Source organism: Phaseolus vulgaris, chromosome 10, assembly GCF_000499845.2.
Source record: "Phaseolus vulgaris cultivar G19833 chromosome 10, P. vulgaris v2.0, whole genome shotgun sequence".
Taxonomy (NCBI): domain Eukaryota; kingdom Viridiplantae; phylum Streptophyta; class Magnoliopsida; order Fabales; family Fabaceae; genus Phaseolus; species Phaseolus vulgaris.
This window is the reverse complement of record NC_023750.2, coordinates 12,763,371-12,779,019: the sequence shown is the minus strand read 5'-3', so window position 1 is coordinate 12,779,019 and position 15,649 is coordinate 12,763,371. Positions and strand designations below refer to the sequence as shown.

Here is a 15,649-nt window from a genome sequence, read left to right as displayed (position 1 = left end):
TGGAGTAGATGAAGCAGAAAGGTCTCTCAGGGTGCGAAGACTTGTCAGAACACACAGGCTCACTTACCCTACAGGGCACCATCCTCACGTATTTTTCGTGGTCTTTGCCAAAGACACGAGACTTATGACAGGTCTGCTTCTTCCTATAAGCAGCTATGCTCGCGAGGGAAGTAAAACTAGAGGTTTCCTTTAAAAGGGCGTCAGGTGCCCAACGATACAGAGACTTATAATCAAAGGTACACTAGTACAAAATTTGAAAACAACGACTATTTATTTAGTGCGGCTTTGCGTTTAAACGCATTTGTAAAAAACGCGGTGGCATTTTTGTAATTAAATTGATTTACAAATGCGGTCTTACCCTAGAACCGCATTTGTAAATCAATTTTACCCTAAAAATAGAAGCGCGCCACTGGTTTTCACTTTCACTTTCGTCTTCTCCGCTCTTCGTTTCACTTTCACTGGTTCTCAGCTGTCTCCGCTTTGCATTGTAAGTTTCAGCTCTCTCTGCTTCAACGTTTGTTTTCGTTTTTCGTTTTTGTCATTGTCATTATTCACTTCCTTGGCATTGTCATTTCGTTTCCTTACTCGTTTTCTGCATATAGGTGGTTACTGTTCTATTGGTTCTCTGGTTTTTTCTGCTCCGCCACCGCCACTGCTTCCGTCACCGCCACTGCTTCCGCCACCGCCTTCGCCTACGTCTCCGATCACCATCAACCTAAAGGTTGGTGTTGTATTTATTTAATATTTTGAATTTATATTTAAAATTTTGAATTCATATTTAATATTTTGAATTTTTATTTTTCTGTATTATAATATATATTTAATTAATAACTAATATAACTTGGAATGTATATAACTAATAACTAATAATTTATATATTTGTGTGTATTTTGAATTTTTGTATTATATAATTTCTATTTTTTTAAATTTATATTATATATAAATTCTATTTTTGTAATTATTTTTATTTTTTGCACTTTCTCTTTGCATATCTTTCTTTTTTTCCCTGGCATCATTTATTTTTTATAATTGTCACTTTAAACTACTTTTACTTAAATAAAAATGAATATGATATTAATCTTTATGGAAGTATAATTCTATAGTGTATTAAACTTTGTTCTAGAATTTTAATTTTAGAAGTGAAATATTTAGTTAGTTGTTAATTACATTTTAATAAGAGTTTTATGTTATGTTAGTTATTGTTACTTTTAGAATAGAAATATCGTGTTTGGATTGAGTCCGGGGGTGTTCGACCCTCGGCAAATGTGTGAGATTGAAGAGAATACTAATTATTAGAAAATCCTAACTATATTCCAGAATATATAATGGATCGAAGTTGGATTAATGCTGTTCGTATAAGTGATGAGTACGAAAGGGGAGTAGAGGAATTTATACAATTTGCACAGCGTAACGCGATTATTAGTGGTCATGATGGAGCAAAGATCAGGTGTCCGTGCGTTAACTGTTTGAATGGAAGGATACTGGATGTGAATATCATGAGGGAACACCTGCTATGTGATGGGTTTCTTCGATCTTATACAACTTGGACATGGCATGGTGAATTATTAAATTTACCACGTGTTTCCGTAACTGAAGAATATGTGGGTTCTACCATGGATGAAGCAGTACACGATGATGGAGATGATGATCGATTGGAGGACATGATTCGTGATGTGGGAGCTGAGTGTTTTGCAAAAGCGCATGGATATGAAAGTATGTCAAAAGATGCAGAGACTCCTTTGTATCCTGGATCAACTAACTTCACACGGTTGTCGGCGGTGTTAAGATTGATGAATTTGAAGGCAATAAACGGATGGACTGATAAAAGCTTCACGGAATTGCTCCAGCTGTTGAAGGATATGCTTCCAGAGGGAAATAGTCTACCTAATCGTAATTACGAGGCCAAAAAGATTCTTTGTCCAATGGGTATGGAGTACAAAAAGATACATGCATGTCCTAATGATTGTATATTATACCGGAAAGATTTTGAATTGTTGAAAAGTTTTCCGAGGTGTGGGTTATCACGTTATAAGTTGAAACAAAAAGATGATGATTCTATTGATGACATGGAAAAGCATGGACCCCCAATGAAGGTTATGTGGTATCTTCCCATCATTCCAAGGATGAAGCGTTTGTTTGCAAACCCAGACGATGCTAAGAATATTAGATGGCATGCAGATGAGAGGAAATGCGATGGCATGTACCGACATCCAGCTGATTCTATTCAATGGAAGAAATTTGATGATGACTTTCCAGAATTTGGTAAAGAATCAAGAAATATCCGACTTGGTTTAGCTACAGACGGAATGAATCCGTTTGGTAATATGAGTACAAATCACAGTTCATGGCCTGTATTACTAGTTATTTACAACTTACCTCCTGGATTGTGCATGAAGCGAAAATACATGATGTTGTCTATGATGATATCCGGTCCGAAACAACCAGGGAATGATATTGATGTTTATCTAAGTCCCCTAATTGAAGATTTGAAGTTAATGTGGGACCAGGGTGTCGAAGTATTTGACGGATTTGCTAATGAAACTTTCAAGCTTCATGCCATGTTATTTTGCACCATCAATGACTTTCCGGCATATGGTAACTTATCAGGTTATAGTGTTAAGGGTCACAAAGCGTGTCCAATATGCGAAGAAAACACTGCTTCTCAACAATTGAAACATGGAAGGAAAACAGTATATCTTCGGCATCGGAGGTTTCTTAGAAGTCATCATCCTTACCGGAGGTTGAAAAAAGCCTTTAATGGACACCAAGAGGGTAGTGGTCCACCAACTCCATTAACCGGTGTTGAGGTTTACGAAAAGGTAAATAACATAGACCACACCTTCGGCAAGTCCAAAAAAAGTCATTTGTGACAAATATTTGGAAGAAGAAATCAATCTTCTTTGATCTTCCGTACTGGTCGAGGTTAGAAGTCAGACATTGTATAGATGTAATTCATGTTGAGAAGAATGTGTGTGATAGCTTAATTGGTACACTTCTTAACATTAACGGGAAGACGAAGGATGGTCTAAATGCTCGTTTAGATTTGATTGAGATGAACATACGCGGCGAGTTGGCACCCATACAAATGGGTAAGCGTACATATTTGCCCCCAGCCTGTTACACAATGTCAAAAGATGAAAAAATTAGTTTTTGTCAATGTCTAAAGGGTGTGAAAGTGCCACAAGGACATTCCTCAAATGTGAAGAGTCTAGTGTCAATGCAAGATTTGAAGTTAATTGGGTTGAAGTCTCATGATTGTCACATCTTGATACAACAGTTGTTGCCGGTAGCTATCCGTGGGATCTTACCAAAAAATGTTAGACACACCATAACCCGTTTGTGCTCATTCTTCTCTTCCATCTGTTGTAAAGTCATTGATCCCTCAAAACTAGATGAACTTCAAAATGAAATTGTTGTTATCTTGTGTGAATTGGAAATGTTTTTTCCTCCGTCTTTTTTTGACATCATGGTTCATCTAGTGGTGCATCTGGTAAGAGAGGTTAGATTGTGTGGACCAGTGTACTTAAGATGGATGTATCCTGTTGAGCGGTATATGAAAATTTTGAAAGGTTATGTGAAAAATCATTATCGTCCAGAGGCTTCAATGATTGAAAGGTACATAGCTGAAGAAAGTATTGAATTTTGTTCAGAGTACATGACAAAAGCAAATCCAATAGGTGTTCCAGCTAATTCATGGCACCACAGGCGTTCTACAAGTAAATGTTTACGTGGTGTGAATATTGTAAGCAAATCTCGATCAGAAGTCTTGCAAGCACATTTGTACATATTGAATAACACAGATGAAGTTGTACCTTACATAGAAGCTCATAAAGCCATTGTGAAGGCAAATAACCCAAGACAAGCAGAGAAATGGGTCTTGATGGAACATAATAGAACTTTCATGCCTTGGTTTAAAGATGAGGTGTTCAAGGATTCAACGGCATCAGAGACCTTGACTTGGTTGGCTGCCGGATTGAAGTTTGATGTCATTTCATGTACAGCGTACGAAGTGAATAATTGTATATTTTACACGAAGTCCCTGGATGAAAAGAGTACAGTTCAAAATTCTGGTGTTACTCTTGAAGCCGAGTCAATGCAGTTTTCGACTTCGAAAGATACAAATCCAGTACTTGGATCAATGGCATACTATGGGTTTATAGAAGAGATATGGGAGATTGACTACACTAAGTTTTCCGTTCCAGTTTTCAAGTGTAAATGGGTTGATAATAAAAGTGGGGTTAAAATTGATGAATCAGGATTCACACTAGTGGACTTTCGAAAGATAGGGTATCGAGATGAGCCATTTATAATGGTTCAACAAGCATCTCAGGTTTTCTATGTGAAAGATCCTACGTCAGAACATTGGTATGTCGTTTTACACGGGAAAAAACAAGGGGAAGCCATAGATGATATTGAATATGGCGAAACTCGTTCATTCACACCAATGATAACTAATAAAGATGACGATGTACTTGATGATGTACATGCAACCCGTAAAGACCACAGTGAAGGAATTTACATATAAACATTCAACCCACATGCAACATGTAAATAAACATTTATAATTTTATGTATTATTTTTATATGATTTTAATTCGATGCACATTAACTAATGTTTGTTACCTAATTTTTTTAACAGAGACATGGATGACGACCAGACTCCAGTTAGACCTCGATCTGGGCAAGGTAGTAGAGGACCTACTAGATTGAAGCGTCTTGCATTGAGACGTGCTGCTGGTGAGAAGACACATGTTGACATTGACGTCAACACTGGAGTGGCTTTTGGTCCTAAGGCAGATGAGTTTATGAGCTATCTTGGAGTTGTTTCTCGTGAAAGGCTCTCCATTTTGATTAATTCATGGGATGAGGTTTCAAAGGTTGATCGGAACATGCTATGGGAGGATGTTCTGGTAAGCTTTACATTATTATTGTTATCATATAATGCTTTTTAATATTGATTAATTAATTTTAATTTGATGATGTTATTTTCCAGGCAAACTTTGACATTCCTGATGTGGAACCGCTTCGATCAAAGATATTATCCAATATCGCACTTAAATTTCGTACCTTTAAGTCAAGACTGACTTCGAGATACATTTTTGGCGACCTTAAAGACAAAAATCCATGTTTAAAGTACCAACATATTGATGAAGAGACATGGCGTCTTTTTAGAGAAAGCCGTGAAAATGAGGCTTGGATGGTAAGTGAAGTAACTTTTTTGTTTATATAACATTAATAAGTTTATCTTATTTACTTCAGTTTTTTTATTTCAATTATGACAGGATCGTCGGAAGAAAGCTCAAGAGATAGCTTTGAAGAATCTTACCCCGCACGTTATGTCTTGTTCGGGGTATAGAAAACTTGAGCAAACACTGATGGTGGAAAAGGAGAAATCTCAACAGGGGACGTATTCTGAGAATGTGGAAACAGGGGTCACTTCTCCTCCACCACCTTTTCGCCATGAAAAATGGAAGAGGGCCCGAATTAAAAAGTCCGGTGCACCAAGTTCCGAGCAATCCGGGGTTATAATCGAAAAAATTGTAAGTTATTTTTGTTATTTTCAATTTTTTTAAAGCATTAATTATATTAATGATTGAAAATATGATTTTTGTGTACTCTTGCAGGATTCCTTGGAATCCGACGGTACATTTGTTGCTGAAGGTCGTCACGATATCCTGGTTGAAGCAATTGGACGACCTGAACACTCTGGTCGTGTTCGTGCCGCTGGACAAGGGGTCGGAATTAAACTTTTTTTTGGAGTTTCAGAATGACAGCCATCCTCCTCCTCCAAGAAGGAAACTCAAATGAAGACTAAGTTACGTGAAGAAATAATGGAGGAGATGAGAAAGGAGACTGATTTGATGTGGCTGCAGATGAAAAAGGAGAATGATCGAATGCGACAAGAGTTTCTATCGCAACAAGTTTGTGCTGAGCCGATTGAACCCCTTGTTAGTCCCACTCCCAAGAGCACAAAGGGGAGTTGTGCGGCTCCTCCAACATCAGGGGATGATATCAATGGGCAGACAGAGGATTGTGAGCTACTGGTAGTGGGCGGCAAACTTCCTCGGGTGGTGGCACTTGGAAAAGTCTATAAAACGCCACCACCTTACATAACGTTCCTCTCTCCCCTGATGTGGCGAAGGTAACTGTTGAAAAAGTACGATTTCCTGATGCTCGTGTTCCACTACCTTCAGATGAGGTAACCACTGTGGCCGATGCATTTCAGACATTCGTTGCCTGGCCCAGAGAGCTCATTCGATCTATGCCCGAACCTCATGTAATAATTTCGTTTCATTATATTATTTTTTATTTATATTTATATATTACATATAATTTAATACAAATGTTGTTTATCTTGTAGGAACCTTTTCAGCCACCAACTCCGAAAAAGAAGCGTGAGGTTCCAGTTGACGATCCTATGGCTTCCCTACGTCTCATTGCTAGTCAGATTGGCAATGATCCTTTTCCAGTTCCGTGGAATAATACATTTTTTCAAATCAACACTGAACTGCCACTGATGATTTACAACACAGATTTATCAGAATTTATATCTGGGAACCAGGAGCTCAATATAAGTATAATTCAATTTTTTATGATGTAAGTATCTTTACCTATTATTCAATTTACTTTATGTTAAATTATTATTGATTATGCTTTAACTAAAAACTTGTAGGTTTTTGCATAGAGTCTGTATCACTGAGGGGAAGGAAAATATGTATGGATTCGTAGATCCTGCATATACTAATCCCGTTGGACCAAACTCAACTGAGACTCAAGCATACATCACTAACATCCTGGAAAAAGAGGGAAAACAAATTTATTTATGCCCTTACATTAATGAGTAAGTTTAATTATATGTCATCAATTATTATTATTTCATGTTTTAAATATTTACTAACTCTTTTCAATGATCATATAGGCATCATTGGCAGTTACTTGTCTTATCAATGGTTGATAAGACTGCTGTGTGGTTCTGTTCCCTACACAAGAAGATGCCCACAAAATTTAAGGATATCATTGATATGTAAGTATAGTATAAACTTAACTTTGTATATGTTACTAATTAACCATCTACTAACGAGGTTTTTTGTATTAACCAGTTCATGGCGTGGATATAACATCCTAAAAGGTCGATCCAGTTCAAATAATTTGAACTACATAAGAGTAAAGGTTTGTAATTTTTTTCTTTCTCTATTATCATTGTTTATCAATATACTAACATATTACTTTTTATTGAATTATATAGTGTAATAAACAACCAGGAACCTATGAGTGTGGCTATTACATTATGCAATGGATGATTACCATTATAAGACTAGGTGTTAAAACTGGTTGGAAGGAGGTATATGTTAAATCATTTTTATAATTCTTGAACATATATATATCTAGAAACTAATTTATGTCAACTTTGCAATGCAGTTATTCACAGAAGAAACACCAATGAGTGAGGAAGGCATTTCATATGTTAGAGATTCTTGGTCCACATACTTCATTAATTTTTATAACTCTAGCATAAGTAAACAACATTAGTGGTTTTATTATATGTAATTTGATCACTTGTAAATGTACATTTTGATGATTTCAATTGGTTACTACATTTTTGTATTTGTCTGGCTGGGTTTAATCATTATGCAGGTTATTTAAATATGGTTTCTGCACAAAACAGGATGTACCAAAAAAAAAAAACACTATTTACAAATGCGGTCATTTACCAAGACCGCATTTGTAAATAGTGAATTCGCATTTACAAATGCGGTCTTAGTAAATGACCGCATTTGTAAATAGTGATTTATGAATGCGGTTTTTACCAAGACCGCATTCATAAATCCTAAACCCCAAACCCACTCCCTAATTCAGAATAATATACAAATGCGGTTATCTAAAATGACCGCATTTGTAAATGTGATTATACAAATGCGGTTATCTAAAATGACCGCATTTGTAAATGTGATTTATGAATGCGGTCATAGGACCGCATTTGTAAATTCCAGATTTACAAATGCGTGTTGATCAAATGCGGTTCTATGACCGCATTTGTAAATTTAAAATAGCCGCATTTGTTTAACTTATCTGCACTAGTGGTAGAAGAAGTTGGGATTGGTGTCAATGGTGGAGTTGAGGTTGGAGTTGAAGTTGGGGTAGAGTTTGGAGTTGAGGCCGGAGAGAGACTCGATTGAGCCATCTTAAGAGACCTAAATAAGAGAGAAAAAATAAAGCTTTAGAGGAAGAAGATGGTGCGACTCAGAGACCCACAAAACAGAGAGTGCGCGAGCAAAGAGCAGAAACGTAAAGTGCGAAAAACATAAAATGTCCCAAAACAGTTATAGCATGTTTTGAACATCGAAATCATAAAGCTGGATAGACTACCAACTAGAGAATGCTTGAGTAGGAGAGGAGTGATGCTGGACTCCAACCTTTGTGTGTTTTGCCAAATCAAGGTCGAATCTTGTCAACACCTCTTTATGGAGTGTGATGTGGTTGTGCGGGTGTGGGAGTTATGTTATAGGTGGATTGGCATATTATCTGCTCAGCATAATGTGTTGAACATTTTGAAAGCTTCTGTCTGGTTCAGCTTAACAAAAAGCAAAATATGATTTGGAAAGGAATTTGAGCAGCCCTTGTACAATGCATTTGGGAACATAGGAATGCGGTTGTCTTCAAGCAAAGTGTAGTAGACGCAGAAGAGGTATTACAACAAGCACAGCTCAAATCGTGGCTTTGGATGAAGAATAAAGCTCACCGGTTTAACTACTCCTTCACAGATTGGATCTTAAATCCAATGCTTTGTATCAAGAGTTATAAATAATAGGGATCCCAAGATAAGAGGTCCGTGTATAATATGATGGCTGCTCGACCCTATGTTGGGAGGTCTGTATCTGGTTTCTTGCTAAAAAAAAAGGGTGGTCATTATCACTGTTGTTGATACAGGTGTGGAATTACAGAATGGACAAAGTTGCGCTGGCTCGGGTTTTTTGTAGTCACTGTAGTGCTTTTACTTCTGTAGCTTGGCAGCACGTAAGGAATGAAGGAATAAAAACGCCATGTTATTGCAAAGGTAGGGTACTGATAAGGCTGCAAGTGTTAAAATGGGATTCTAGCTCCGTTAGACTGGATGCCACCTAATTGAAGCCACGAACGTGGCAGCGTGGTGAGTTGCAGGAGTGTTAAGGGAGAGTTGATGCATATCATCAACCCTGCTATAGCAACACTAAATCATGCAGGGGCGGTTGTTGGACAGTACCTGAACAGACTCTGGGTTCGTTGCTGCTGATAGGTAGCTTATTAGTTTCCTTGTTCACTATGGATGGGGTTTTGTGCTGGCCGGTGTAGGGTGAGTAAACACATGTTGCATACATGGGCCTTACCAGACTTAGTGGATACGAGGTAGGAGCATGGGTATACGAAAGGTGCATATGGTGTGAGGTAATTTTGGGCTGGGCAGGGGTAGAAGGACGACGCAACAATGGGTTCTGAAGGAATGCAGAGGAAAAATAATAATTGATACACTGATAATAGTAAGTTGGTTGTTTGCATTGGTGCTGGAGTTTTTGATGGTTGGGCTCCAATTGACTGGTTCGAATTTAAAGCAGCAACTGATGAACAGCAGAAGCAAGGAGCTGCTGGTTTTTTTGTCTTCATGTGCGAAACATTGGAAGTGGCCGTGAAGATATCACCAAGTGCCTACACTCTAGCGTGGTCACCAGTTGGTTTTCAGAAGTGAACATAAGCAAGAATGTATATGGCAGAATCTTTATCGAACAACGAGTTACAGGAAATCGTAGAGGAAGATACTATGAAGGAGCGTTGGAGGTCTTTCACACTATTGGGTGTTTTTCTTATTTTTTGTTGTTCGATAGAGCCAAGCACTAGTGTAAGGCTTCTAATCTTTCTGTAATTATCAGCATTGCATTTTTTCCCTTTGTGGGATGGAATTCCTGTGCGATCTGATAAGTGTAAAAGGGTTGGGATACCCCTTTTGTATCCCTTTAATTTATATTCATTCTTTGCTGATCAAAAATAAATAAAGCAGGGGCAATCGGGGAGTAAAAGTCATACCTTTGAATAAGTTAGGGTTCGAAGGTTGAAAGGTTCGAAGAGGAAGATACAACATTCGAGAGCTGGAAATGTTTGAGAAATGCTTAAGTGAAGTAATGAAACAGTGAAGGAGCGTAGGGGTTTTGAAAGGTTTAGCGTATAAGAAGAAGCACAAGCGCCAACGAGTCTCAGTCGTTGATCCTACCACGTGTACGTTGTTTTAACTAGTATGGTGAGACGTCACTTCGGTGCATTATTCACATCTCGTCACCCAGTGCCACGTAGGTCGCCGTGGGCGATCACTTAGTCTCTTCGCTGAAACAAGTTACAGCTCAAGACTAGGGACTTGTGTACAGGCCAGACCTCGGTCATCGGCCTGAGAGAAAGACATCGGACATCAAAAATCGATGGACGGACAGTAATGGTGGGCCACGTAAACTGGGTCCCACAAATAGTATGAGTTAACATGAGTTAACACCTCGATACCAGAAAAGACTTAAGTCACGAGAGAGTCATGCATGGTGATGGAAACCATCCAGCCACCTACATCCACATAATGATGATGAAGAAGAAGCATTGGATTTGAGGACAAATCCTTTTCAAGAGGGAGGGGATGATGGAAGAGGCCCAAGCCCAAATACAAGTTCAAGCTTCAACTCAAGCCCAACAAATAGAAGATATGGGCAAACTAAGCATCATTGGATGTCTTTCTTTTGTAATTACTTTTGAGTATTTTTAGTAGAACATAAAGAGAGGTGTAGATATAAATATAAGAGGTGCAAATGTATAAAGCTAAGTCACACCATCCATGTGACACAAAAGAAGGTGTAGGTATAGATTTAGGAGGTGCCCAAAATAGAAACCAAGTCGCACTTCCCTTGTGACTAGGAATTGGCTCCAAATTCAAATGCTTCTCATTTGAATTTCCCTCCACTTTCTTTTGAATTTCTAGCCCTCTAAACACTATAAATAAGAGGGCTTGGCTCATGTATTTGGAAGATTGAATAAAGTATTATTATGCTGCCAATTTAGTGTCATACATTACTCCTTGCCTAGCTTCTAGGTTTTAATCTTCATTTCACCACCTTCAAAGGGGCTGGCCAAACCTCCCCATTTCCACACTCTTCATGCACCTTCAAGGTCACCACACCTCTTAGGAGGACCTTGTTCATCTCTTCCATTAAGCTTCCGCACCATCTTCAACAAACATCCAAGAAGAGCTCATAGGAAATCCATCATTTGGTATCATGAGCTATGGTTCTTCAAAGATGAGTATCTCTTTGTCATTTTCTTTTTTAGTTCTTCTTAAATCCGTGTTGTTCTTCATCTTCCATATTTGTCTTGCAGTTTTTTTAATTTTTGTTTTGAATTGGTGTGTTGTTTGGAAATTCAAATCGGTGCATCTTGTTCAATTGTTCTTGAGCAATCTTTATGCAATTTTTCGTAGGATTCCATATAGTTTGTGTTGTTATTTTATTTTAGGTATTTGAGTCCTTATTGCAATTTTAATTGGTTCATATTGTGTTCATTTGAGTCTTTTAATTTTTGAATCTATATGTGTTTTGTCTAGTCATGTTTCTTCCAAAAATGTTATCAAATCCTAGTAGTACTTTTTTTGGCTTATTTGTTTCTTGTTTTTGGTATAAATGCTTGATCTGAATCTGCTGTGTTTTTTATCCTTTGGTGCTTTTTATTTTTAGCTTGAGTTCATATTTGTGTTTAGATCTACACAAATTCCATTTCACCAATTCCATTGTGTTTTTCTTTTGGTATATCTTGTTGTTTTTGTCCATATTTACAGAATCCCCTATTTTGCATAACTATGTGTTGGCTGTTTTGCTTAAGAAAATTATTTTTCCACATAAGAAAATTCTGATCCTCTGGATTTTGCAAGATTGAGGTGTTAGAGAAAAGACAAAAAAATGAATCAGTTCAAAAAAACAAATAGAAAAAAAAATGATAAATATTATAAAAACAGTGTGCAATCCTAACGCTACAACTGGCGTAACTGAACACTGATTTTAGAAAATTTATTAAATAAAAATGGTGCATACGTTTGGAGTGAAACCAACGCCAGAATTTTATTAAGATCTTTATTTATTTGCATATAAATTTTCAAAAGCAAATTCTAAAAGGCCAGCTCAGCATAAATCAGTGAAAATCACGCTCTTTGGACCACAACAATTATTTCAGTGGTGCTGTTTTTTATTTTGAAATCAAATCTAGTGCTATTCTATAGGTTCCATTTTGTGTGCCATCCTTTCTTTGAGTACCTTTTATTTGCTTGTCTAATTTCTTTGGAACTCTTTCTAGTTGTCACATTTAATTCCATTTGTGTGGTACTGTTTTTCAAATTAATTTGTTTCTTGCTTTAATTCTTTGACCTTTAAGCTTGGTGGTGGATTAATTATCAATTGGTTCTTGATTGAGTGGGAATTGACTTGAGGAGAGTCTAGTTTGCTTAATAGGTGCTGGATTGAAGAATTAATTACCTAATTCCAAGAGGAACAAAGGCAAGGGGCAGAAACAAACACCTTCTAAATACACCACATACATTGGAAGGCCCAACAAAGAAGAGACAACAAAAGAAGTGCAAATAGAAAAATCAACAAAAGGGAGTTCATCTAATTTCTTTCAACTTAACTCTTGTTAATTACTTGTTTAATTACGTAATTAGACGGTGAGTGTGTCTTCAAGGGCTCCAAGTGTCCAAGAAGCCTCACCTAGGACCGACTAGTTTAGAACTATCTAGCTTAGCAATTGTTAATTTTATTTTTTTTTGATCAGCAAGAAATAAATTGAATAAACTGGGATACTTCAGGGGTATCCCAACCCGTATACAACAACAAAAAGGTGCCTTCTTTCTAGAGCTAAGAATAACCTCCCTACATATGGCTTACCTACATGATTATAACCAATCTCAACTGAACAAGCAACAGCACTTGATCAGCACCTAAACCAAGATACCTCAAATCAAGCAAGCATAGCCACAAACAGAAAAGGTTACTGGTATAAGCACCTAAACCAGATTACATCAAAAACAAGCAAGCATAACCACAAACAGAAAAGATTACAGGTATACCAGAGTAGCTTTTACACCGACATAGACGATACCGTAATACTACCAGCAACCTCTATCTCCATCGGTACTTTAACCTGTTGGCCGAAAACCATCTGGCAAGCCTGCAAAAAACTCTAGCTAGCAAAGAAAGCAATACCTTCCCATCCCAGAAAATTACCTAGAGCTTCCTGCCGTATAGCATTTGGACAGACATACCAGCCAACAAATAGGCTCCTTCGACCAGAGCCAATCACCCAGGGATTACACCAATACTCCATCTGCTCCTGCCAGGCTTTGTACCGAAACCCAGCCCCATTATCAGAAAGCCGACATTGAAGCCCGCCTTCGTCCCTGCTCCTGATCAGAAAACCCTCTATAACCCTCTTCCATCAGCTGCCTATGATACCTGCAACAATTTATTTATAGGTACTAATACATGACCAAGGGTTCATCACCCAATCAGAAAACGAATAGCAGAAATTATGTCCCTTATGTTTTAACCACAACCATGATTTAAGTTGGGCCTTATGAAACACCTCTTCTTCATCCACTATACCCTCGTTGAATGCCACGACATTTCTATGTTCCCATATGCTTCGCACTATAGCTGTCCACACCCCTTTCCACACCATATTTTGTTTTTTACTGCCGTTTATCAAGGAAAACCCTTCAAAGTGAGCTGCCATATCATTGTGTTGGACAAACAGAATCCCAATCCAATTAAAGCACATGTTCCACACCCTTCGTGCACAAATACATTCCATTTTCAATTGCATCTTTTTACCTTTAATTAGCTACGCTTATCAAACTGTTTTGTCTTGTTTAAGCTTTGTTAATTTTTCTTGGTTGATTAGATAGTTTGCATTGTTTTCTTGCATTAAAAATTTGATTTCTCCAACTTAATTGTGTTTTAAGTGGTTTACCAAGAGAAATATTTGTGTGAAGACATTGAGGGATAGTTTTTGGCTAAGGCAAGACTTGGTATTTAAGTAGTCCATTGTGACTCACCTCTCTTACCTGGAAAACTACCTTCTTTAACTTCCCTCATTTTTCTCAAAGTAAAACATTTCTAGACACAAAGCTCTAGTCATGTCTTCTCATTATTCAAAGTCTATGGAAAGTGATATGAAATCCATCAAATCCCTTATGAAGAAAAGAAAGTACCCTTAGCTACCTTAAGTTTTCAATGTGATGCTATGTATTGGTGGAATGCCCTAAAAAGAGAGAGACATCTCCACAAGGACCTTCCCATTACATCTTGGAATGACCTTAGGGGAGCCTTGAGATGTCGCCATATTCCCTCACATTACAATAGGAAGTTGATGGACAAGCTCCAAAGACTTCATCAAAAAGATATGAGTGTAGAAGAATATTGGCAAAAGATGATATCATATATTGAGAGGGCAAGGATTAACGAGGACAACCATTCCACCATAGCTAGGTTTCTAAGTGGTCTCAAACTTAAGATAAGAAACAAAGTTGAACTTTTACCTTATAGAGATTTAAATGACTTGATTCAACTTAGCATTAAAATTGAAAAAAAAAATTGAGAAAACAATCAAGTCAAAAACAAAGTTCATACTATGTATCTTATGACAAGGAAGAGTTCCATAGAGGGGAAGAACATATACAAGAAACATCTCTAGAACTTTCCCAAAACCTAACCAAGCATATCTCTCACACTTAAGCTAGAGAAATTCCATGTTTAGAATACCTTGGCAATGATCAATTAGCATCTCAATGTTCCAATGAAAGATCTATGATCTTAAGGGACAAAGATGAGAATAGTAGCCAAGAAAAAGAAGCTAGTAAGAGTGATGAAAATGTAAAAATAGAAAAGCAAGAGAACCTTGTGAAACAAAAGGCGTGGGAGAAAAGTGTTCCTTCCCACAAGGTCATTCAACAAGGCAAGCACATTGAAAATACCCTTGAAAACATGCTTCTTGTTGAACAACCTAGCCTTACCTCTTTTAAAGGAACACTAGCAAGCATAAGCAAAAAAGAAGAGTCTTTAAAAGAAGCTTGCATAGATAAAGATAAAGTAGATTATTTCTCATACGTGCTAGGATATCACCAATTGAATGTCAAGTTATCTATAAGCATCTACAAAAACAAATTTTTATGTGAGGTAGTGCCTAAAGAAACTTGCCATGTCTTATTGAGACAACCATTGCCAAGTGTACAAATTCTCATAAACAATGGTTGTAACAACGAGACTATCTTTACACATAAGAGAGAAAGTCTTCATGGAGGAGAACTCATGGGTCAAATTAGAGTTGATAAAACTCTAGCGCTTTTAAAAGAAAAACTTTTGTCCCCCATGAGAAAAGAGGTTCAAAGACATTACCTTAGGTACAATTCTTGTTTTCAAACTACACCTAAGGCAATGTCTCAAGAACTCTATACTCCTTCACCTTTTGCAAATGATCCTTGGGAAGACACAAATTTCATATTAGAGCTTCCTAGGACAACAAAAGGTTTTGATTCCATTTTCATGGATATGGATAAACTCTTCTCTAGAGAAGTGATACATCCTCATGGTTTATCTTCAAG

The 15,649-nt window shown here is 37.3% G+C and overlaps 1 protein-coding gene across 1 annotated transcript; it reads left to right on the top strand.

Moving 5' to 3' along the window:
• Positions 1-5,847: 5,847 nt before the first annotated feature.
• LOC137819139 (uncharacterized) lies at positions 5,848-7,007 on the top strand. The gene is made up of 3 exons (XM_068622904.1): positions 5,848-6,277; positions 6,362-6,597; positions 6,674-7,007. Exons 1-3 carry the CDS (start codon positions 6,263-6,265, stop codon positions 6,843-6,845), a joined length of 423 nt encoding a protein of 140 aa, XP_068479005.1. The 5' UTR covers positions 5,848-6,262; the 3' UTR covers positions 6,846-7,007.
• Positions 7,008-15,649: the final 8,642 nt, after the last annotated feature.

Coding starts and splice junctions, on each gene's coding strand:
- LOC137819139 (XM_068622904.1), top strand. Junction 6,598..6,673: donor ATAATTCAATTTTTTATGAT/GTAAGTATCTTT, acceptor AAAAACTTGTAG/GTTTTTGCATAGAGTCTGTA.